This window comes from Protopterus annectens, chromosome 5.part0 (assembly GCF_019279795.1).
Source record: "Protopterus annectens isolate FY-2018-M chromosome 5.part0, PAN1.0, whole genome shotgun sequence".
NCBI classification, from domain to species: domain Eukaryota; kingdom Metazoa; phylum Chordata; order Ceratodontiformes; family Protopteridae; genus Protopterus; species Protopterus annectens.
The window spans coordinates 400,947,839-400,974,284 of NC_056735.1; the positions used below are offsets into that span (position 1 = coordinate 400,947,839).

The 26,446-nt window shown below is 35.5% G+C and overlaps 1 protein-coding gene across 3 annotated transcripts in view; it reads right to left on the reverse strand.

Moving 5' to 3' along the window:
• Positions 1-26,446, reverse strand: part of F5 (coagulation factor V) — a 1,256,984-nt gene that overhangs the window by 770,193 nt on the left and 460,345 nt on the right. For all 3 annotated transcript variants that reach the window (XM_044072364.1, XM_044072363.1, XM_044072362.1), the window contains one exon: positions 18,544-18,721. In XM_044072364.1, the coding sequence (XP_043928299.1) occupies positions 18,544-18,721 (178 nt within the window). The remainder of the gene's footprint in view (positions 1-18,543; positions 18,722-26,446) is intronic.

A 26,446-nucleotide genomic window follows, 5' to 3' on the forward strand; every position in this document is an offset into this window, starting at 1 on the left:
AGTTGAAAGAAGAAGAATTGATGATATAGAGACTACATTGCACCACAACTATTTTAGCTTTGAAAATTAATTTTTTAAACAGCTTAGAGGTGTGGCCATGGGGTCAAGATGTGCCCCGATGTATGCCAACTTAGTTGTGGCAGCATGGGAGAAGAAATACATTTTCAATTCAGGTTTTGGAGAGGGGTGGTTCCTTTACTTGCATTATCTGGATGATATTTTTGTTTTATTGAAAAGTGAAAGAACAATGGTTGACAATTTTTATGAATATATTAATAACATCTGTGAATACTTTAAATTTATTTACAACTTCCATGTTACTGAAATAAATTATTTGGATGTTACCATCACCAAAAACTATGATTTAAAACAATTTACATCCAGATTCTTTCGCAAACCAACTTATTCTAATAGCTTTCTGGCTTACGAAAGCAACCACCTATACTATAATAAAAGGAACCTGGTTAGAGATCAAATGATCCGTGGGGCCAGAATGTGTTCTACAAGTCTTGATTTTAAATTAGAACTAAGTAATTTGACCTCTATGTTTCTGGCCAGAGGATACTCCTCAAATAGGGTTTACAACATGGCTGAAGAAGTTTTGAGATGGTGGAGTAATAAATTTATCACACTTTTAGGTCAAGAACCAAAAGTAAATAAGGTTGGGAAATCTAACAAACAACAAAAATATTCAAATACAATGGTTACACAGTTTGGAACTTTGATTGTAAAGTCAAAGATATTCTGACTCACAATTGGTTAATATTACAGTATAACCAAGAACTACATAGCAAATTGGGAGAAAAAAACATGATTTACACCTAAAGTGGGAAATAATTTAAAATTTCTTTTTGAACACCCTACCCACCAGCAACCCATTCAAGGACGTACAACTAGTTGTGTTTTTTGTAAATATTGTCCCTATATATTCAAAGGAGAGGAACTAATGATAGGTGACCCCCAGAGAAAAATATGGTTGAAAAAAGGCAACTGTGATAGTAGTGGGTTAGTGTACATAGTTATTTCCCAGGATTGTCATATGTTTTATGTGGGGAAAACAGAGAGGTCCTTGAGCAAAAGAATATATGAACACCTTTATGCCATTGAGACACAAAATGGCAACAATGCATTATATAAACACACTCTCTCCTGTAAGGTTAAGCTAGCATTCCGTTTTGGGATTCTAGACATTATAAGGAAAGATATTGGGGGGGACTGGTCAAATGACATTTATAGAAGTGAATTTAGATGGCAGTTATTTTTAAACGCCACTAATCTCCCAGTGTTAAATGACCATGTTTCACTTGTACCCAAATTAACAGATAGGACAACTGTATTATGAATTGTTAAAGTGTAACAAAAACTATTTAGTACTATATATTTAATTGCACTTATTTTATTTTTACTTATTATACTACAGTTTTTTAAAATAACCTGTTTGTTTTAATATTTGTTTTAATGTTAATAGGCAATTTTTATTGAATGATTGAATAATTTAATTAATTATCAATTAACTGAAGGATAAAAGCAACCTTTGGGTTTGTATAACAGTTTTGATAAAGTCTTGTAGTGTGGCGGACGAAAGCACTTAACTCAGTTTGTGGTTTGTTAATAAAGTGAAGTATTTCGTTATCTGGGCTCTTCATTGGTATCAGGTCTGGTTCCATGAGGTGTGTTGGTTTTAATATACATATACATATATATATATATATATATATATATATATATATATATATATATATATATATATATACATACTCACAAACAGACACACGTATATAAACAAAGACATAAACAAAAAATAATGACAAAGACAGCCCTCTGTTCCTCCCAATGTGAGGGGACATCCCACACAATTCTTAGGTATATATATATATATATATATATATATATATATATATATATATATATATTTACATAAATATATTTCTGTATCTATCTACATATACATACCTATGCCAGGATCATACAACTGTTGGGTAATTAACAATTTCCACCAGTGCTGAAGGTGACCACCACTCAGTGAAAGAGTGGTCGATCTGCTGACAAGGTATACATACATACACACACACACACACACACACACACACACACACACACACACACACACACACGCACAATCTATACACATATGTATGTATATATATATATATATATATATATATATATATATATATATATATATACATACACACACACATATACCCACACACACACACAATTATAGCATTGTAGATTGAAATATTATTAAATCAAATGTAAAACAGCTGACTTAATATTTTAAACTACCATACTACTGAAAACACACAACTTTGTACCTACTAAATAAAGCACCTTTCTTTTGTAATCTTTACATTAAAACCCCTCCATAACCTTTTTTTTTTTATTAAGGTTAGGGTTAGGGCTGGGTCAAGAGCAGGGTTAGGGTTAGCACATTTTACTAAGGTGAGCAAGAGGCTTCACACAGTACCTAACAGCAGCCATCTTACACATAAGCTTACTCTCTTACCTTGTGTTGCATTATTTCAGATGGCCATTAGACTTTTTTACTTAGACACTGAATATCCTTGGTGGTGGGACACATTAGCTTACTAAGGTCTAAGACTGTACTGTATTTTCACTTTTTTTTTCTCATTTTCCAGTTATAAGCTTAATCCAATGCAGGGACATGAGGAAGCTGGAGCCTGTAATGGAACACAATAAACACGGGGTATAGAAACTCTAAATATGGTACTAACCTATTACACAATGTGTACAAACACTCATTCCACATGCATGCAGACCTACGCAGCAATAAAGATCGACAAATCAGCTATAGCACGTCAAGCATGTTTTCATAATAGTTCAGAATGCAGTTTTCCACAACTATGAAAAAAGCATTCTAATCAAGTTGATAGCTACAAGAAGCATGACTGACCTATAGGTTTGGATATGTATTATTACGGGCCCTGGTACCCTCCCCCCAGTCTCCATTCATCCACATCTAGTGTGCCATTCAGGATCCATAATCAAAGATCTTGACCTCACCCACTCTTTTTTGGTAGTCACAGCAGCATTTATTTTTTCAAATGGTTTTAGTCACATACATTATGGTACATATGGTAGCAGACTGATATTTTTACATAATGCACTAATTCAGTATTCTGTCCTGCTAACAGTTAATTACTACTTTGTGTCACTGCCTTAATATGTTAATTTATATGAGTTAACTATTATTTAGACCAATGTCTATTCATATCAGAAATTTGTAGATATTACCTTGAAGCTTTGATGCTTTCTTTATTTTAATGCCTTGAGATAAGTACACGTTTGCATGAGTGTGAGCGTGTGTGTGTGTGTGTGTGTGTGTGTGTGTGGTTGTCTTATTACTTAACATTTTTCTACTGGGGAGGTTGAGTGAAGGTGCATCAGTCCTTTTCAGTTCTATAATGGGTTCCAGGATGTTTTTTAACATCTGACTTGCATAGCCTCTCACTAGAAAATCATTCTCTAAGTTGTTCAGGTTTCTCAAAAATGGTTCCATCTCTGTGGTAATTCGAGCTAATCTACAGCCTTGGGATTTCACTACATTATACTTGGTTTTTGTAGGATGTAGACTTTTACTGTGGAGTAATAAGTTAACCCTTGTTGGTTTTATGAATAGATCAGTGGTGATTCTGTTATTGTTGATGTCCTTGGAAATCTGCATATCTAAGAAAGTGGTTGAAACACAGCTATAGAACTGAAAAGGACTGAAGCACCTTCACTCAACCTCCCCAGTAGAAAAATGTTAAGTAATCCCACACAGAATAACAAATGCAAAAATAGCTGCATCCTGACATACACTTTGGATTATCAGAGTATCAAAAATATTATTGAAGAAAACTGGGACATTGTCACAGGAAACCCTTTTCTGATTAACATATTAGGTGAAGCCCCATCATTTGTTTATAGGAAGGCCAGGAATATTAGACGTTTTGTTGAATTTAAACCTAGACCATGTGATAAAAGCACTAAAAGATGTGAAACTAATTGTACATTTTGTATATTTATACAGCAAGGTGATAGTTTTTATTGCCCTTATTTAAAGAAGATCATTAAAACCAGTTCAGGGGGTGACTGTAACACTAAAAAAGTAATTTACAGGGCACAGTGCAATGAATGTGATGGATCCTATGTGGGCAAGACTGTAAATAAACTCAAGCGAAGGATTTCATGTCATCTGTCAGAAATCCGCTCTGGATGTAAAAATAATGCACTAGCCAAACACCTTTCTCTTCATAAAAGACACACAGGTTTTAAGTTCCAGATCCTGGATCACATAGACATGGGTGATCTTGAAGGAGACATCCCGAATATTCTGCAGAAACAGGAACTCATGTGGCAATTAAAGCTGAACTCTTTTAGAAAGCCTGGACTAAACTACTACTGTTCAATTAAAAGTGCACTGGAACTTAGAAAATTGCCACATTGTTTACATGATTAATTGTTATTTTATTTATTTTATTTATTTATTTATTTTTTCTACAAACTGGTTTTAAATACCATTTTAAATCATTTGAAATTTAAGTGTATATTTTGTTTCCATCATCATACATATATATTTTTTTATTTTTTTCTGGTTCTCTTTTTTCCACTTTATTCAAAATGATGGTAATAACAATACTAAATAATTATACAATTATATAGGTTTTTAGGGTTCTTGTACACAGACCTGAAGAAGTCTAGAAGGACGAAAGCGATCTTTGTTAACAATAGGTTATAAAAATAGAAACTGATTTTTACATGCAAAATGTATACGTGTATATTTATATATAATTTTTGATCACAAAATGAACTAAGGTTGATATATTTCCAGCCATGTAGTATATTGCCTTATATAAAATCACAGACTTAATAATTTGGTTAAATAAGTTGTACCATTAAAGTACATTACGGCTATATATTATTATGACAGCTACTAGGTAGGGCAGGACCAGCTCGAATGTCACACTGATGGGGGAAGGGATGTGAATTTAACATGTGTACCAATAACCCTTTGTTTTACAGCACAATAAACCACTCCCATGCCTGATAAAAAAAAAATATATATATATATATATATATATATATATATATATATATTTAGAAAGCTTGTGAGGAAATTATTACTCTATTTTTGTTTTACTTGGATCGCTTGTCTGTGTACTTAATAAAGGATTTTCGACTGGAAACAGACTGCCTGCCTTGCTTGGATTACTTTCGAATACTTAGTAATGCTGTAGAATTATATATTTTCAATTATTACTTTTTGACTTGACGAGTTTACGTTCGCTACTACTACTACTATTGTCAGATCTGATTAATATACAGTGATTAACTAGAAATATATGGACTGAAAATCTTCCACACACAGAAGTTTCTTACACTGTTTTGTTTTTAGACCCACTACACTTTAGTGGGTTGTTTTGAGACTTCAGGGATACCACGGAGATTACTTGCTTAAGCATCTTCCAAAACATACAAAGTCATCTTATGTAATGTGTGTAAAAAGCATTTTTGTGATAACAGAAGGAAAAAATAAAGCTAAACTAACCACTACAAAACTGTTTAATGTACTGATAGACAGTGTGACCAGATGAATAAATAAATTCTCATTTAAAAAAAGGCAATTAAGTCCAGTTAGTATAAGCTTCTAATCCAGAATTATACATAACTTTTCTTCTTTTCATTATCTTTTTAGAGTGACCCTTGGATATATAGTGGAGTTATATGTGTGTGTATGTTTGTGGGATGTTTCCGTGTGTGTGTGTGTGTGTGTGTGTGTGTGTGTGTGTGTGTGTGTGTGTGTGTGTGTGTGTGTGTGTGTGTGTGTGTGTGTGTGTGTGTGTGTGTGTCTGTGTGTGTGTGTGTTTGTGTGTGTGTGTGTGTGTGTGTGTGTGTGTGTGTGTGTGTGTGTGTATGTGTGAGTGTGCGTGTGTGTGCACAAGAAAAATCAAAAAGTCAAAGGTCAACAGATGCTAATATGACTGAACTGAAGCATAAAGCACAGGACTGAGTTTGGTAACTTGCACGACTCAGCAATACTAGACACAATTGTATGTGGATTCAGAAATTGCCATGTGAGGAACAGACTATTAACTGAAGCCAACTTGATGCCGGAGAAAGCACTAGATGTGTGGAGAGCAACAGAACCTTCAAGCATGTAGCTTAAAAGCAAGACTTAGAAACTGAGGTTTATAAAACAAAGGCTTTGGTGGAAATGAAAGTAAACATATAAACATGTTAAAATAAAAGAGGCTTGAAGCTGTGTGCCTTTGTTCAGTGGCTTCTTGCTTACTGTGCCATTAGAGTTCGTTTTTTTTTTCCACTGGACCTCTTGTATCTTTGTTAATCTAATGGCTACACTAACACTAGAAACAAGGACCTAAATCTTCATCAATGAATAAATAAAATTGGTGGAGAGACAGCTTTAAAATACAGTGCCTCCCTAAACTCTGAAATTGACATACCCTTCATGTTAATCAGTGCAACTTATTATCTTCCTTTAAACATAACCTAGATGACCGGATGGGTTTTCATAAACTTAATCTGAGATTGCCTGGTATGGCCCACCATGAGAAAGGAGTTGCAGCCTGAGGGAGGGTACTGGCATGACATAAATGTTCATAAGATTCAATACCCTTGAATATCTATGAATTTATCAATAAGAATAAAAATTGAAGATTCTAGCAATGCAATGCATATACATTTTACATGAAAAAGCTCTTCTGCCTAATGTTTCACAGTTGATGTGGAATATAATTGCTGATGAAGAGCACATTTTGCATCTAAAATATCCATATATGCATTATGTAAATATTTAATGCACAGATACAGATATATATATATATATATATATATATATATATATATATATATAGATACACACACACACACACACACACACACACACACACACACACACGCTCAGAAATCACAAACTCTTTTTGACTGTCTACAACTCGTTTCATTATGATTAAATAAATGAAAAACTGCATACAGTGCAAAACAATGCATCTTTCCTCCATCCCACATATCTCTCAACTCTTTCTGATTTTTAGCAAAAAAGAGAAGCTCCCTGGCAATTAACTGCAAGGGAATAACAGTAATTATTCAACAGTCACCAAAAATCCCAACAGAAACAAAGCAGAGGAGTCGATGCAATATAAATGCTTTCGTTTCAGTATATCATAAAATGCCAATGGCAAATAATGCCTTAGGTAGAACAACATTAGCAATAGTCCAAGTTATAAATATCACGGACCAGTAATCAAAGAATAAAAGCTTAGTTTATTATAAAACAAGGTTAGCGCTTTCGCTGTACAGCCTCATAATTTTGTTATTTTCCTTTAAATGTTTGATTGTCTAGTAAAACTCTGAGGACTACAGCTAGTCAATAAATACAGCCATTATACTTTCAAACCTCTTACTGTTCAGAAAAATAGTTACAAAACACCTATACCTATTATTACTTATGACATAGGCAAACTTACATCTATAGAAAAGTAATAAAACCATATTAAGTTCACATTTACAAATATTATACATCACAGACATTGTTCTATACTATATAATCAATCCAACTTTCCATAAACTGTTCAATTCCTGCATTCTCGTAAACCTCATTTCTCCTCCAAAACATTTTTATGCATGTATTGTTCCCACAACTTCCATTTTTTCTATGTAATTTACTCCTACCCTTTTCTAAAGATCCCACTTCATGTTCTTTTACTTCAATTATGGCTGGTTTAGACTTCGATTTCCATTTTCTAGGAACAACTTTTTTGTCACCCACCAGAATTGAACTAAACTAAGGCCTTACTATGTCTAGGCAATTCAGATCCTGTATTCCAGCTCATAAACATAATTTCCTTAGTTACACTCATTTGCTTGCCCAGTATTCCTGGCAGAGTACACTGTAGGGAATTTTTTAAGTTTACCAACTCATTACACTCCAAGAACATATGCTCCAAGAAACCTCTTTCTTCCCCAGTACTTTTCCAGCATTTGCCATCTACGTGCAGAAAATTCTTTGTAGTCTGCTTGGGGCATAAAAGTATCTATGCAAATACTTCCAAGCAAAAATCCTAAATCTTCTAGATTTTTTTGCACATGTAGGAGCTATACATACCATTCATATGTCCTTCCATTTTTTCTTTGTGAGTTGCTTAACTAATCTCCTTTCCCAATCTCGCTGACCTCCTCTGACTGATTCCTATATTTATTGTGTAATATGTTATAGTCCCTACTAATTAACTCTTTTTTTAACAGCAGCTTCAGTTCTTTAACTAAAAACTCAAGCATTGCAGGTCTTTCATTTAGGATTCCCCTATCTATTTTTTTGCCTATACTCTGATAATAGTCCCTGAAGGGGAAGGCAATCTGTAGCCTGCAGTACAAATATCTTCTTGGTCTCTTCCCATTCTGTTACCTTCATCTCTCTAATTATTTGTTCCCAATACCTTGGTTCCTTTGCCAGCTTCCTCCAGTAAATTCCAGCCCCCTCTTGCCTATTCTCTGAACTCTAATTGCAGTCATCCCTATCAACAGAATCTCCTTTCTACATTCCTGTGTTGGCTTAGTTCTTAGTATACTTTCTGCTACTTTACGAATATAACATATTGTATGACTGTTGTTATTCTCTATAAGGATCTGCATCCAAAATCCAACTCTTTCCTTATTTTTTGAATTACCCCCCCCTGCTTTATCATCATCACTTTCCACTCTGAACTGTAGCGTTCTGCTTGTGTTATGTATAAGAACCTTATATGTATAGCTCTAAAATATCCCTTCAAATCAGGTAATCCAAAACATTCTTGTTCTACTGGATGGATCAACTTATCCCACTTGACTCTTGCCTTCTTCCTCTTCCAGATAAAGTATTCCAACTCTTTATTAATTACAATGCAAAACTGCTCCTCTGCTTGATAAAAAGCATGCCTGACCTATGTAAAAAACTAAAGGGACTAAAAACATTTCACTGCTTGTATCTTGATATCCATAGCCATAGGGAGGAGCTTTCAGTTTCTCAGTTTTTGCATTATCTTTTGTTTAGTCTCTTCCCACATATCCTTAGCTGCCATAACAGAATCCTTTTAATCCCATACTCCTAAGTACTTAATTTTATCTTGTCCCCATAAATATGGGAATTGCTGGACCAATTCATGTGTGCATCCATAGCTTACAGCTATAGCCTTTACTTTACATTATGAAAAAAACCTGGAACCATATCAGAATCGTCCTCAACACTGACATATCCTTTTCTGGTTCTAGCAGGTACAAAATGATACCAAAAATCCCGCCTTACTCTGTTGAATGCTCTCTATGTGTCAAGACCCACCAACAGAGGTATTTTCTTACACTATGCTTTCCTCTGGGTCATCACTGTTCTATTAATGTTGTCAAATGTTTGCCTCCCCCCATAAAGCCACACTGATCCATAACTATCAATTTTGGAGACACCTTTGCTATTCTTTTAGCCATTATAGATGCAAGCACTTTGGACTTATGGTTTTAAATTGAAATGATTCTATATCAAGATGGATCTGATGGGTCTTTACTGTCTTTAGGTATTGCAGCCACCACAGCTTTTTTCTGGGATGTTGGTGCATCCCCTCCTTTTAAAATACTGTTAAACAAAACTTTCCAAATCTTTGTCACTTTCTTCCCTCCTAACTTCCAGTCTTCCATAAGAATACCATCTATTCCTGGAGACTTTCAGGCAGATTGGCTATACATCGCCATTTGTATTTCATTCCTCCTATCTTAACAGTTAATTGTTGTGCCTCATCTACCTCTAACATTGGCATATTAAACTCTTCCATAAATATTTTCATTTGTGCTTTTCTTGACTTCCCTACTTCTCTGCTTTATACAAATTTTCATAAAATGTCCAAAATATCTCTAATACCACTATAAGATCTCTGGTTATTATTCTTGTTATAAGCTCCCTAAGTGTGACAACAACCCTTTCTAATTTCTATTGCTTAAGTCGTTCTGTTAAAAGTTTTTGTGCTCTGTAGTTATTATCAAAAGCAGTTGCTTAACATCAATGTTTCTAAACTCATGCATATTATCCAGGTGCGCCCTTATTTTCTCTTTAGCACTCTGCAATTGCACCTTTTCTTGTTTTTTGGGATTCTCCTTTATTATGTAGTACTTTATCATCCCCTCTAAATAGTTCTTGTTATTTTATAACCATTTCTCACTTTTGTTTATTTCTACCCTATTTTTAAACTCCACTTTCATTTTATCACACTCACTAACTATAACTTCTGGAGTACTTTCTATCTTCCTTAACTCCCAAATATTTCCCATTACCCATTCCTTAAATTCTTCTCTTTTTTAATAGGTAGGTGGGGAAGCATCAGTATCTCATCTTTACTTCATTACCCTGCAATTTTATCTTAGTAATTATTGGTGCATGATCTGAAATTGTTATTGGATATCTCAAAGATCTCAATGAAAAGCACATGTTCATATGAAATATAATTTCTGTTTCATCTAGCCAGTTATTGTACCTTTGAGAATAATATATAAATTCTCTCCGAGTTCCTTCTACTGAGTTTACATCTTCCATACTAAATATCTTCCTAAATGTCTTCAGAAATCTACCCTCTTTTGTTATATTTTCCCTTCTAGTTGGACAGCTTTTGTAATTCTAAAGCTGAACTTGCATATGGCAACTGTCTTACTAAATGTGTAATCTAGATCACATGCTGTCTCTCTTGCTCAAGTTTTTTATTTTGGAAAAAACAACAGACAGCTTAAAAAGAGGATTTATGAACATAATTATGATATGATGAGACAAAACAAATGTATTTCACTTTATAAACATTCTACTTCTTGTACAAACTTCCATAGATTACACTTTGGCATTTTAAAAATTGTTTCAAGAAATGAATGTGGTGTCCTTGGAAATATCCAGGAATCAATTACTCTATTTCTATTATTCCTGCCCTTAAGCTAAAAGCTTTAAAACTTTAACGGTGCATAACTTCTACCAGTTTCATCTTTTTTACTTGTTTTTAAACCAATCACACATAAGTATTTTTGGTATGCTTTTTCCTGTTATAGTCCTTTTTACTGCACTGTATTTATATATATAAAAATATGTATCTTTTAACATGTACTACTTTTTGCACAAGCTTTTTAAGCTTATTTATTTTTTGAGTTCATCATATTATTAATTGCATTCTTAGATATTTGAATTTTTAATATTGTATTTGCACAAGCTTTATTGGTTTACTTCACAAGTCTGGTTCAGATTGCACCAGACCTCAAAGGAAGTTTTAATTAGAAGTTTTAACTGCGACCCATTATTCATGTAAATTTACTCTATCTTACTGGTGTCTTTAAATGTCACATGGCAGTCTTTTCAGATACTTAAACTGTGCATTTTTAACTAAGCTTGAGTTCTGAAGAAGTCACATTACTGCTTACAGGGATGAAAGTGACAGACCAAGTTTTTGTTATTCCAAACAAAGCAAAGCTGTTGCTACAACTGCAGCCTTGTTTTTCCAACACTCAGCAGTCTGTTTTTTCACTAGAAGAGGTTTTTCTTGGAAGGTACTGTTATTGTGAATTTAATACTCAAACTGGTTTAAGGCAGCATTTTGCTACAACTCCAGCCTTGTTCTTTCAACACTCAGCAGCCTGTTTTTTTCACTACATGAGATTTTCCTTGGAAGGTACTGTTGTTGGGAATTTATTACTTAAACTGGTTTAAAGACAGTGGGCTTGTTTGGTTGCGACTATACTATGTGAGCTGCTTTTATATTTTCTGTAATTTTCATTGAGCTAAATGGGCACAAGCTCAGTATTTGTTGTTTCTCTTCTAGGCCCCCAAATATATCCTCATTGCTGCAAATCAAATTCCAGTTCCAACTTATAAGTGATATTCTCTGTTGAAAGCTAATTATTTCTCCCCACTTTTTTAAGCTTCATGATAGCAGTTTTAGTGGCCCCCCTACTGCGGTGGTGGTGCTGCGGTAGCGTTGTTGCCTCACAGTTAGACGTTGCCCATTCGATTCTCAGTTAGAGCGTCTTCTGTGTGGCGACATGTGTGAATGGGCGTTCCTTCGTTGAAGGTTGTGCATTAGGCCCGACAAGCCAGCATGTCAAAATCTACTACCAATCATTAGTGGACCGGAGTTCCGCTGTGGCGACCCCTAACCGGGAAAAGCTGAAAGAAACAAACATAGCAGTTTTAGTGGAATACAAATACATGCTAGTGCAATCCTCGTTCCTTCCTAGTAGCCTCTTACTACCACAAAACTGTCATTATTATCTTGTTTTCCTTCTTCTATCAATATTAGATCTCCTCTAGCAATTAATATAAGTACTCTTCTTTTCCTCTGTCCCTAATATTCTGATGAATATCCATCCTTGAAATCCTTTCTTTATCAAATTCACATACTTAGTTCTTTCCAGATGTGTCTCCAGTAATATTACTATGTGCACTCTGCATTTATTGATATAAGTAAATATTGTTTCCTTTTTGTCTCTACCTGTGAGATCATTCACATTCCAAGATACTACAGAAAGTGTTGCCATTATGATAAGAAGTCATTATTCCCATCTTTTACACATGGCAGCTTTTTTAAATGTCTATTTCCAGCTTTTGTAATACATGCACCCACTAATGTTTGGCAGGTTAATCTTTTATACAGTTTTTTTCTTCTTAACACCAGCATTGAGGGATATGTCACATTTTACAGGGCTTTAATGAAACCCCTCAAAAAAAAAAAAAAACAAACACTGCCAGAACACTCCCATAACATGTTTACTTAATCCAAACACACAAAACTATGTACATCTTCAAATAATAATGTTTAACCCTCCTACAAAAAACAATTGTCCAAAATAGACATTTGTAAACACAGGCCTTAATTAACTTAAAAATGAAATTATCCATGCTAAGATACATGTTGTTACCTGTGCTTCTACTTACACTTATTGGTGTCTGTTCTTTTATCTTTATTCATCACCCAGATTTGAAAAATAACCTGCACACTTTCAGAAAACATTAACATTTAGCCTTAAAGAAACCAGACTTCTGGCTTTTTATTGCTGTGTTATCAGCTTGTCTCTATGGAAATGTAAGAGAAAAAATGCAGTCCTCAGCTGCAGGCTTCTAAAGACAAGCTGAAGCATTTATTGCTGAAGGAAAACTTTTCATTATAGTCAATGATCTCTTATTTACTTATTTCCACTTAAAACTTGTTATTAGATTAAGCCAATGGTCTTAACCGACATTCACCTATGCAAACGTAAGACAAAGTATATCAGTTGTACATATATTATGATCTGTGTACTTTTGCATCCCATCCTCCACCTCAACAACCCAAGATTACAGCCTATTAACTTAAACATGCTTTTGTCTAGCTTGCTTTCTCTTTTTGCATTGTAATGCCAAATTTATGAATACTAAAAAAAGAAAAAGAGAGAAAAGGCATCTGTTTACTTAAGTATCTTTATCACATTAAAGAACAACTAAAAATAATTTACTATAAAACATGCAATTTATATAATTAAAATGTTATAGAAATACTAATAAGAACATAAATTTCTTTTATTCACAGCTACCTCTTTCCTTCTGCTTTATTTGGTATCCTTCCAAACATTAATGACATGAAGTAATGCAAATGCCTTTCAGATCCCCACAAGTTTTTTTTTTTTTTAAACCATTACATATCACATTTCATGAGACAGTATGCTACAGCTAAAACATGCTTGCTTCTTAGGACACTTGTTCTGCTAAAAAGTACCCTCAAGCATATCTTGATCAAGTTCTAAGGTGTACCATTCATATTGTTACAGCTGCATTTAATACTTGCACAGATGTTACATTTTCCTTAGACAGTAGTATATTGTATGTGCATTAAAAAACAAATGCAACATTTTAATTCTTAGCATGTCTGTGAGTCATTCTCCAAGCTTGCAAATGTCAGCTAATATATGCAGCTTTGGTATGTATTCCAAAATATTCTCAAGTCTCTCTTGATTTCTTCTCTCAGTCTAATACTCTGCTGTTATTAGGCTTTAGGGTTCGCGTACCTCAGCAAGATTTCTACAGTTTCTTTGAATGACTTCTCAGTGGAGCAGATCACCATATCAAGAGACCTCACTGACAATGATATGCAAATAGTTCTATTCTTAGAAACCTCCTCCCTTAACTGAGAGCATGCACTCAGAGATCAGAGAAACACTCTTACCCAAATAATTTAGACTGATTTCCTTTCTCTATTTTGCAGTCTCACATTATATATTCGTAGAAAGGGGCAGGTGGGATGAAAGAGGGCTTCCCACTCATGTAAACACTGTAATCCGGGCTTTTTTTATTATTGTTTAATTAGTTTTGTAGAGCCTGTTCAGCTGCATTTCATTTCATTTAACTGGAATGTTAAATGATTAGTGCCAAAGCCATGGTCTAAAACTAAATCCAAAAAAATAAAAAAGCATTATCATTCCCCTTGGCGAAATGGAATTCCCTACAAATTACAATACTGACAGTACCCCCATGAGTTCCAACCCAGTGGTATGAGACATGGGAACACAGGTTGATAACAATTTGAACTTCGGCCATGAAGTTTCCACAGTGGTAAGGAAAGCCCTCTACATAGTGCAGCTCATAAGCAAGGGCATAGCATCCATGTCAATGGATGTCATAACTCCACTGTACTCAACCCTCATCAGACCACTAATAGAGTATAATGCAACCTTTTGCATGTACCTCACCAGACACCTGCTGTACATGGAGAGACCTCAGAGGTTTCTCACTAAAAAATAAAGGGACTTCAAACCATGACCTAAGTGGACAGGCTGAAAGCCCTGACACTTTACTCTGTATCTTACAGGCTGATGAAAGGCAACCTTTGCTTGGCCTATAGGGCCATCTCCAAACCCACCCTAAAAAATGTTGCACATCTGCAAGTTAAATGGCACAAAAGTCTCCCAGAGACTGCCCCTTCTCTGTAATAGGTTCATAGGTGTGTACTAGGCTAATGGCCCTGGAGCGTTTACAAGCCTAGACCATTGGATTATCGTGGCATCATACCACCCGACCTTAGTTCCCAGGTGCCTCTGTCGAGTAGAGCCATTGGAGTGATCCCCAGGATGAATTTTATATTTGCCATCCACTCATCAAGATTTCTCTTGAAGAGGGCCAGCGAGGTGCTCTGTTTGACATGTATGGGAAGTCTATTCCATAGTATGGGCAGTCTCTGGGTTATGAACATGTCCCTCCAGCATGTTCTGTTGATTGTGGTAATGAGGCTGAGGTCTCTGGAGCGTGTGATGTGGAGGGATTGGGATTTCTTTAGATGTAGCATTTCTAACAGAGCTGGGTCAGACATGGCTTTGTAAGTCAAGCAGAGATCGCCTCTAAGTTGGCGATATGAGACAGAGAATAGTTGGAGTTTTTTTTGAGTCTGTCCATATAGGACAAGTGTTTAAGGCCTAGAATCCTCTTTGTGAGGTACTTTTGCGGCCTCTCCAGTTGTTGCAGGTGTTTAGTGAGGTACATGCCAAATGGGGCACTGTACTCAATGACTGGCCTAATGAGGGAAAAGTAGAGGGAGATAATGACCTATTTCTTCCTGGATGCAAAACCCTAGTAATGAGATGCGCCACATAGAAGGACTTTCTGACGGCAGTAGCAATGTGCTGGTCAAAAGAGAGGTTGCTGTCAACCTGTGTTCCCAGATCTCTTATAACACCTTCTGTGTTTAGTGGACTACCATCAATGTGGTAATTCATGGGAACTGGGTTTTTCCCAAAGGGGAATGACGACATATTTTTTGGCAATGAGCTTAAGGCCATGGCTCTGACACCAGTCATTGGTCTCAGTGAGGCCTTTCTGTAGGATGTCAACATCACTTGGAGAGCTAATAATAGTTCCCAACTTGCAATTGTCTGTGAACTTTGTCAGCCCGAGTCCCTTCATATTGGCCTAGACTTCAAAGAAGTAGATACCAAACAGCACAGGACCCAGGACCGAACCCTGTGGGACTCCATTCGTGACTGGTTGGTAGTCTGACTTGTAGTCAGCTACTTTTACACCGTGGGTTCTATCTGTGAGCCAGTTTGCAACCCACTTAGTGATTTAGTGATATAGGGGTTAATGCCTAGCTTAGCGAGTTTTTATATGATTCCTGAGTGGAAAATGTTATCAAAGGCCTTGGCCAAATCAAGGTAGGCTGTAAGAACCACCTTGCCTTCATCCACAACTCTGGTGACTGACTCAAAGAAGTCGACCAGGTTGAGCAGACATGACCGAACCTTCACAAAACCAAACTGTGGGATCCAGAGTTTGAAGATTCCCTATATCATTGTTTATTAGGTCCATGATGATGTGTAACATAGCTTTCCATAACAGACTTGTCAGGCTAATGAGTCAATAGTTCCCAGGGTCTGTAATTACGCCTCCTTTGTGGAGAGGGATGACTGTAGCAGTGTGCCATTCAGTAGGGACAAAGCCTGAGGTGGGGCTGCAAATGAACAGGGCACACAGGTAAGGTGCCAGTTCACTCCGTGGTTCATGTAGAACACAGCCAGGGATATTGTCAGGTCACATAGACACTGTATTAATGGCCTTGGACAATGCTGTTTTAACCTGTGCAGCAGTAATACTGGGTGTCTGGCAATCTACTTGAAAAGTAATTGACTTCCTATTCACATAAAACAAACTTCCTCACTGACCCTATTCAAATGCAACCTAGATAACTAGATGGGAGACCGTAAATTCACCCCTGGGGTGGCATCCATGTCCCTTATGGACAGAGGTAGCCGGTGTTGATCACTGACCTGCTCTGTTCATAAATATGTCCTGAGAACTAACCAAAAAGAACAAATGGGGATACGTGGGATTAACATGGCCTGGCTTGTAAAGGCTCTAGTGCCGCTAGCATAGTAACCTCCTATGAACCTATGAAGACAAACAATAACTAGTAAATAATGTGTGCAGATCAATGAACCTGACAGAAGCACATCGTGCAGACCTGTTCATGCCTCATCTTTTATAACTTTCACAGTTAATGAACCTGCACTCCTCAAGAATATCAGTGTGCCTTTGCAGACGCAAGCAGGGGAAAAGCCTTAAGCAGGAAGTAAGAGAACAGTCTTCAAAGCCACTATATTTATTCATACTGTTAAAATGGAAATAAAATGTTAAGAGCTATTTGAAAACTAAACTAAATCATTAAGATGGGGGAACGCTTTTGAAAATAACTGCACCAGAAAGTAACTGAACAGTCTTAACTCTTTACAGTGCTTGAATGTATGAGAAAAGGAAGCAGAACATAAAATATGCTACCCTTTATTTGCCCAGTATCAACTGCAGGAGCTTTCAGTGCATCAATTTCACTCTGGCAACATCAGTTTCAATTGGTTAATCAGTGTTTTCTATAGGAAATCACTGCTGGAGTTGTTTCTGTCTGCATGCCAGTGCTGGTTCTGTGTGTGTGTGTGTGTGTGTGTGTGTGTGTGTGTGTGTGTGTGTGTGTGTGTGTGTGTGTGTGTATATGCTTTCTCTTTTCCTGGTTGTATGACCAAGGAGTTGGTCTGTTTAAGTAGATGTTTGTGGGGAGTATAGAGGGGCTTGCCCCTGCAAAAAAAAAAACATGTTTTTACATATGTTTCAAGGAGATGAAGCTTCTGGTTTTGTTGAAGCTTCAACTAGTTAATACTTGAAAAACATGGGGAAGACAGTGAGGAACCTAGCTTTAAAAGACTGCTTCTCTTCATACTGCTTAAAAGGAAAATTGTCCATATGCTGACTACAGGCACAACAACATACGTCCACAGACAGTTGTGACTACAGAACTGTAAAAATTTAACACATTTACCCATAGCGTTGTCATCTCACAGTAAGACGCTGTCCGGTTCGATTCTCAGCTAGAGCGTCTTCTACGTGGAGATATGCATGAATGGGCATACCTTCGTTGAAGGTTGTGCATCAGGGCTGGTAACTCGGCATGTAAAAATCAACTACCAATCATTAATGGACCGGAGTTCTGCTGTGGTGACCCCTAACCGGGAAAAGCCAAAAGACACAAACAAACCCATTTTTAAAGTAAGCATCTGAAATGTAGATTTGTAGTTTAAAGACAAGACACACTACCAACTTAAAATATATTAAGGAAATAAAACAAAACATATTCAAAAGAAACATATTTAGCAAATGCCAAATTACGCAAATGTAAATAAAGAGATAACTTGTTTTAAAATTAAGTTTTTAATAAATATACTTCCAACTTTTGTGCAGCAAATGCTAAAAAATCATTAAAATAGCTGGACAAAGGTACTGATTGTGTAGTATTTCTCAGTGTCTGCTTCCATTAAAATGGTCCAGTTCTACCCTTATGGTTTCACTTCAGCACTTATGGATCAACACAGTGCAATCCCTTCCCCTAGTACTGATTATTGTTTAAATGTACACATTTAAATGTAAACATAAATCTCAGCTTCATTGGCATGTTATCCTTATGTACATTTTATTATCACTGAAAATAATTATTCTCAGGTTACTGGATTGTTACTTACAATAATTTTATCTCTTATCTGTGCTCGGATAATTGGGCCCAAAATTCCAGTTTCATTAGGTCTTGTATTTTCCACTTGTTTAGTGAAGGTTCCATCAATGTATTCTCTATAGACTGCTTTTTTGTAAGTCTTCCCAATACGGTGTGGTCCTCGATCCAAGTATAGTGCCTTATAGTCCCTAAACAGAATACAAATAAGACCTAAAGTAACCCAGTACAGAAGTTACAGCATACCAAGTGTTATCCCAGTACATGCAAATCATGCAGTCACAAATATATATTTATGTTTCATGTATTTTTCCTTATCCATATTTGGTTCATGGTGCTGTACAGAAATTTATGGACTTTCAAATGGGGTGTTTTCAAAATTGATAGCTATACATTGTCTTACGACAGGAGTGATACCAAATTTAATACAACAATGCAGGTGTGTCATAAAGGTTATGTCACTTTAGTCCGAGGATCTCATACTCTACAAACTCTATACTTAATCCAGCCCATGAATCTTTTTCCTACTTATTCACTTACTTATTTAACAGCACAATAAAATCTTGCTTACACAAGCAAAACTGCAATGACAGATGCTTGCCTTTGTGACCCTAAGCACTACTGCAGCTTATAAGCAGATTGGTCCAGAACATTCATATATACATGTATTTCCTGCAGGGATGATTTTTTTTTTTTTTTTTTTTTTACTGCAGAACAAGCTGGTGTTACAGAAGTTGGAGTAATTGCTGCTGGTAAGTAAACAAGGGTGGGAAACTGGACTACTTGTAGCAGGTAAGTAAATGGGATGGTTTGGGCAGCATTTTGTGGTGTTTATTTTGTTTGCAGATTAAAAATAAATGTATTGTAGTCAAGTATTATGGATAAAGGCTGCTGTATACTTTCTTCCAGTGTACAACTTTTTTCCATAATACTTGACTAAGTTTAGAAACCAGACGTTGAAGTGGCAGCAGCTGAATGAACATCCAGACTAAACTAACATTATTTTAACTTTGATATTAATTTATCTACTGCCACCTTATTTAAGTTATTTTTTTTTGGGGGGGGGGTGTCATTCGAATGACAAAATGAGAAGAAACTGGAATAAGTTATCCATACATTCTGTGGTAAACATTTCAAATCCCAAGACCCATAACTGTGGGGCCCAGAACAACAAGATTACATTTGTGAAAATGGACATTTTATATACTAAGTCAGAGCTCACCATGCCATAGAGTACCTTCTAGTACCGAGGTAGAGTGATATTGGAATTAGTGTACATTAGTTACAGGGGTAAGGGGGATACAAAGGGGGCTTGCTCTCATGCAAAGAATAATTTAAAAGGAGAGCAGTTTTTTACATTTGCCATTCTCTACTGGGTCTGTTGTTTATTTTTCTTAATAGCAGGGCTCTCAATTATGCCTTTCGAAATTATAACAGGGAATCATGATGCACAAGCTGTATGCAAGTTGCCTTTTCAGGTTGCCCCATATGGTTAAAGTAGAATTATGTTGAAAACAATAGTAAAGTATATACATTTACCATTAGCTTTAGTCCAGAGATGAGTAAAGGTATCATACTTCAAATTATGATGCAGGAGGCAGAAGATTTTTACCCTCACTTGACATATCCATTCTTTAAGATTCACTTTTATTCATCATAAATATGGTGGCATACTTCCTAGATGTTTTTTTCAAGTGTAAATATTTATAATGCACATGATTACAATTCAAATAATAATAAGAAGAATTATTATGATAATGATAAATGACATGTCACCATTCCAGAGTAGACTTTGCAAATACCTTTCACAGCTGTTCAGCTATTTTAGCCTTTAAAAAATAGGGAAACGAGGCAGCAAGTGAATAAGGAAAAGGTTAAATGAGTACTAAGAATGGATGTTAAGGAGGTTACGAACAGCATGGAAGTGATTAAAATTGAATTGTGGAATATAATTAGGATTGTTTAATATGTTTTTCATACATTTGGCATTGGTCAGATATGATAAGGCAGAAGGTGTACAGGAAAAGCAGGAAGCCATGTGACCCTATCAAGCAGCCGCTGATAGAACTCTGAGAAGAGGTTGATGTTACTGTTAAGCAATCTGAATAAAGGGAACATACTTTAATTGCTAGAAAAAGATAAAATGAGAAAGGTAAATGTGAGAATACATGGTGTTTTGGAGGGAAAGGGAAATTTGCTGCACTATATTAAAACTAAGATGGCACACTAGACATGGTTTACAAAGGAACCATTAAGCACTGAATCTGCCAAGATTCTGTATTTGCCAGAGGCTAAGAAGAAGTATGGAAAACCTAGACTGATTCAGGTGGTTTTATACTTTGGGAAGATTGTGGCACACAGGGCACAGTCTGGTTGTTACAAGTCAACCAGTATTTACACAGCATGATTATTCAGAAATTATATTGCAACATAAGATGCATTTTATGGAAATAATTAATAAATATAAAAGTAGAAAAATGAAACTTAAGTTGCCTTTACTGGTGTTATTAAATGGGTACTGGATTGGCAGAATGATAGCATTTCAAGATCTAGAAAAGGCTAATCAGCAGATTAAGAAATGTAATAGAAAAATAATGAGTCTGTGAATTTAGCAGATACAGGTACAACAGAAGTTGTTAACGATGAAGGATAGAAAAAACATTTATTCAATTGAGAAGATAACACTGTTCAGGGCTACATTCCCATGGTCAAGATGGCCTGACAAACTGGAAGGAGACACATGAATTTATAAAGAAATTTGACATAGGTGAAGGATTCATAAAAGGCTAGAGGACTGGAGTTATTCATTAAAGATCAGACTATTAGAATTGATGACAATAAGAACAATAAAATTAATTTATTTGAACATAAATGTTTAAAGATCCAAAAAACGCATTGCTTTCTTCTACACGAAGCTAGGAATGCAGAGCAAGTGAATTTAAGGAGCATTATCAATGACTTGAGATGCAGGTAAAACAGATTTGCATGAGAAGTAATATAAATGCTACATTTCTTACTTGACAAAGCTGCTATGAAACTGGGGTTAACAGTTTAGTTTTATCAACTAGATAATTCATGCTTCATGAATTTATTGATTTGATAGCAACCATATCTATCTATCTATCTATATATATATATATATATATATATATATATATATATACACACACACACACACACACACACATATATATATATATATATATATATATATATATATATATATATAGATATATAGATATATATATATATGCCTTTCATACCTGCCAGTTTTGAGAACCATGAGTAATGCTCTTTGAAGAAGGCAACATCAATATATATAAAAGGCTATGTTTGCTGCTTGAGAATGAATATAAAACTATATTAAACAGCACATGATCAAATGATCCATTTTATTTGTAAAACAATTTGCAAAGTTAATCACTACTTTTAAGAAGGGGGTCTCTTTATATACAATTTAGTTTGCACATTCAGCCTGGGTAAGTGACTGAAATGGCTGAACAGCTATGAAAGATATTTTCAAAGACTACTCTGAAATGGTGTAACTTAAATTAATATTATTGTTTTTTTTTTCATTATTGAAAAGACTTCTAGGCAGTAATTTAACACACTGCTAATGAAAAAAGTTAATCTTGAAGAGTGGATATGTCAAGTTGAGAGGTGAGGTCTGGATTACTAATAAACAGTTAGATAAACATGTTGGCATACTGACAATCTTACATTACCATTTAAACATGGCAGATAATAGTAATATGATGCATCTACAGCTGTGAAACTTTGCTAAATAAATATGTGAAGATAAAAGCAAAAACTGTATATAATGAGGTACAACGGTGAGGGTTAGACAAGTATGTTTATATAAAATAATAGAAATTTGTTCAATGCATATTTTAGTAATGTTGATGAGAAATTATGAATGATTGTGTTGCCAATGGAACAAGTGGCAATACCAAGGAACAATAAATGATGTGACGATATAGCGCATGTCATGCTGAATAGATATGAGTATTAAAAATGAGAGAATTTGAGAATGTGACATACAATATTGTGAGTGCCAGATATGTTTACAGTGATGTATTACTCATCAGAGCTATGGCTAGGTCATCTGATATATAGCAGAACTGTCAATTTTCTGAACCTGAAGTTGAGGACCAAATCAAACAAAAAAAAAAACATGCATACCTCTGTATGAAATGTAGCAAGCTCCTTGCTAGTGATAATAATAACTGTAGCAGAGGTGTAGCTGGCTTTTGTAGAACCTGGAGCTGATTCCTGTACAGGCACCTCACCTCCCCAGCTCTTCACTTCAAGAAAAAAAAAAAAAAAAAGAAATGGTCCACTCTTTGTACTGGCACCACACTAACCAGGTAGCCAGATAACACACTTACTGTCTCCTGCCCCAGCTCTTCAGTGGAAGAGCAAAAATAAATGACTAAATAAATAAAGATCCATGATCTGATGACTGGTGCTCCTGAAATGCAGGCACCAATCAGCCAACCAGGTCCTGTTTCTGCGACCCACCCTGCCCTTCTATAGCTGATAGGCAATTAAAAATGTCCACTATGAGAGACCTGGGGCTTCTGAAAAGTAGAAGCCAATCAGGTCCTGTTTCTGTACCCTGCCCCAGACCCTTCTTCCTCAGATTTTAGTCGGAAACAAATAAACATATCTTTCTTTTTTCTTTCCTTCTTTCTTTCAAGCAACAGCACTATAGTTTTCAGGTTTCAATTAAAAAAAGAATAAATCTTTTTTCCTTTTAAACTGTAGCAAACAGTTGCTACAGTTTAGATCACACAAGGAGCACTACAGCACTCAGTTTTTAATTAAACAAATTTGTTTATCTTTTAAACTGTTGCAAACTGCTTGCTACAAATATAGCACAAAGTTGCTATTGTTTAGACCACACAGGGAGCAATACAGCACTCAGATTTGACTGCAAATGCAATACCTGCTTTTAAAAGCTAGTATGCATTAAAAAGTAATTGGAATGATGGATTGGATGGCTTATCTCAACAACCCCTAAAACTTTGCACACAAGGCAGCTGCCCCCTTCGTCCCACCCTGGCTATGTTACTGAAATGTAGCAAGAACCTTGCATAAGTTCTTTGATATAGCCATGATATCACCCTTGACATTTTAAATGAATGCTGGTACTCCACTCCAACGCCATTCATACCTGCTGATTATGTTCCCCTAACAGCTTGCACTCAAGGTAGCTCTTCCCTTTGTTGTTCCCTAGTTACAGATCTACTGACCATATAATGGAACTGGTAATAAAAACTGGTATTCACTTGCTGATGATGTACGGCTCTTTAGAAACTATCATGTTGCTAATGGAAGAGAAAGAGATGCATATGGTCAAGTAGAGGTATTAATAAGCTGGAAAAGGATATTTTCTATAAAGTATAAAGAATGAGCAATGAAAGAAGGAGAGGTTTGTACAGCTGAATTTATGGAACTGAAAAGTAATAGTAAAGGGACGGCGCAGTGGTGCAGCGGTAGCGTTGTTGCCTCACAGCAAGAGGTTCTCTGGTTCGATTCTCATATGGGGGTGCCTTCTGTGTGGGGTCTGCATGTCCTCCCTGCATTCGTGTGGGTTTCCTCCGGGTGTTCCAGGTTTCCTCCCATGTTACAAAGACATGCATCTGGAGCCTTTCTCCCTGGGCCTCTGCTGAAAATTGGCTTTGTTCCGAGTCGGACTTTCCTGGTTAACAAATGATAAATAACTAAATAAATAAATAAATAATAAAAGCAACAGAATACCTGAAAAACATACTATGGCACTGAGTGCTCTTAAAGTACTATTTTATTTTTATTTACACTTTGCTGACTGGGCTAAAATGAATAAAAGGAAGGAACAGTAGTGGATAATTAGACTGGCACATGAATTTTGGGTTCAGAAGACAGAAATAATAGGAGGTCAGCTTGATTGTTACAGAACAATATTACAAGTAAGTACTTCCCTTTCTGATGATTGAGGATAAATCAGGAGTAGAAAGAACAAGTAGTTTTATGTTAGATAAGATGAATCAGAGGGATGATTTAGGGGTGTATTGATTAAGGATCAGACAGCTTTACATGTCTTTAAATGTTCTATATTCAACATTAACTATAATAAGATAATGTATGGTTATGTTGGTTCTCAATTTAAGGTGAGCTTGCATTTATATAGCTTTTGTTTTATCTAATATGGACTCAGAATATGGAAAATATATGAGAATTATAACTGCTAAAGGAAACAGAAGGGGGTAAAAGGGGATAACTATATTCAGATAATTAATAATATGTTCTCCCCCATTATCTCCCTCCACTTGGCCCTCCACTTATCAGCAACATTCAAACAGATATCTACAGCTTTATTAACCCCCCCCCCCCCCTCCAAACACATACAGTAATCTAAAACATCATTGTGTTACAGCTTCAGGACTGTCTTCTTCCCCACACTAGTAACATGCATTTCCATCTTGAGGTAGGATTGCCACCTTTTCAAATGCCCAATGTGGTACACTCTTTTATGGAGATGTGAGATTTTGCAAGGCAAACCATGCCTAGTGCCAGTGTAAAAGTCTAAACTTATTTTGAGATGATCCTTTTGATTAATATTTTGCTAAGGGGTTTCAGATGCAAAAGAATATGTAAATGTTAGAGGAAACTTAAAATCTCAGGACAACTCTGATTATATATGTTTTGCAGGTCACGGCAGAGTGAACTAACATAAGGAGATTTTTGCAGTTCATTTACCTTTAGTAGAACTTCAATAAATTGATAGAGTAGCCCTCTTGTAAAAATTTGATTCCACATTTTAGTGCGCTTTTTATAAACCTGTTATTACACACTTCTCTTCCAAATGTAATGGAAAATTTGCATAGAATCTATAAAATCAAACTTTGAAATTGAATTTCACACTGTTATTACAGCCACTAACAAGATGGGGGGGATAATATAAATATTTTTCAGCATTATTAATAAGTTGCAAAGTTAAAGGAATTTAATTTTCAGAATATTTGCTTATACCTTTAAGTCTCACTTTATTCCTCATGAACTACATTTTCACTGTATGTTTTAATCACAAAAGTTGAGTTTGTTAAAGCATGTGTGAAATGTGTAAAGCACTGCCATTGTGTAATCCACTTTCAAGACTTATTTCTGAAGTGAGGTCTTGAAATCATATTTTTGGCAGTATCATTTTTATACAGCAGTGTGATAATATTAATGCCCCTGTGCCAAACCTAACTAGTCCTATACCTCTACAAACTCAACTTGCCTATCTAGTCCTTACTATCCTCTGTTACATCTTCCATCTGGCTATACTTTTCTTATCTACCTTTTTCTACATTATTTATATCCTCTTTATATACCTTTTCTTAAGCAAATCCATTCTATCATCACTACACATCCAACTTCCTTTTCTCTATTTCCAACCTAACCTGTACTATGTCTCCATACACTCTATTCATACTAGTTTTTTAACTCTTAACCTCAGTGTACACCCTTTTAAATCCTCCAGGTTTTTACTGCACTGTACCATTGTTCGATGACTTTTTTACTATGATAATTGCTATTTTTTTTATTATTATTATAATACATGATGTTTGTGTATTGCTTGTACTTATAGTTTTGAAACATGTCTTTGGAGCTTTTCTCCCTGGGCCTCTACTGAAAATGGACATATATCCAGTTAGACTAGCCGGGTCAACAAATGTAAAATAAAATAAAATAAATAAATATTAAAATAATAATGATCTGGTATAAAAATTTTCAAGCCCCTTTCATCAAGCATCTTGAGGAATTTTCATAATTATGATATGAAATTTAGAACTCAGACATTTCTAGCAGGTGCTCCAATACTGTAGATCTGATAATGATATGGAAGAAAGAAAAAGGAAATCCACTATATCCTCAGAATGCAGTTCATC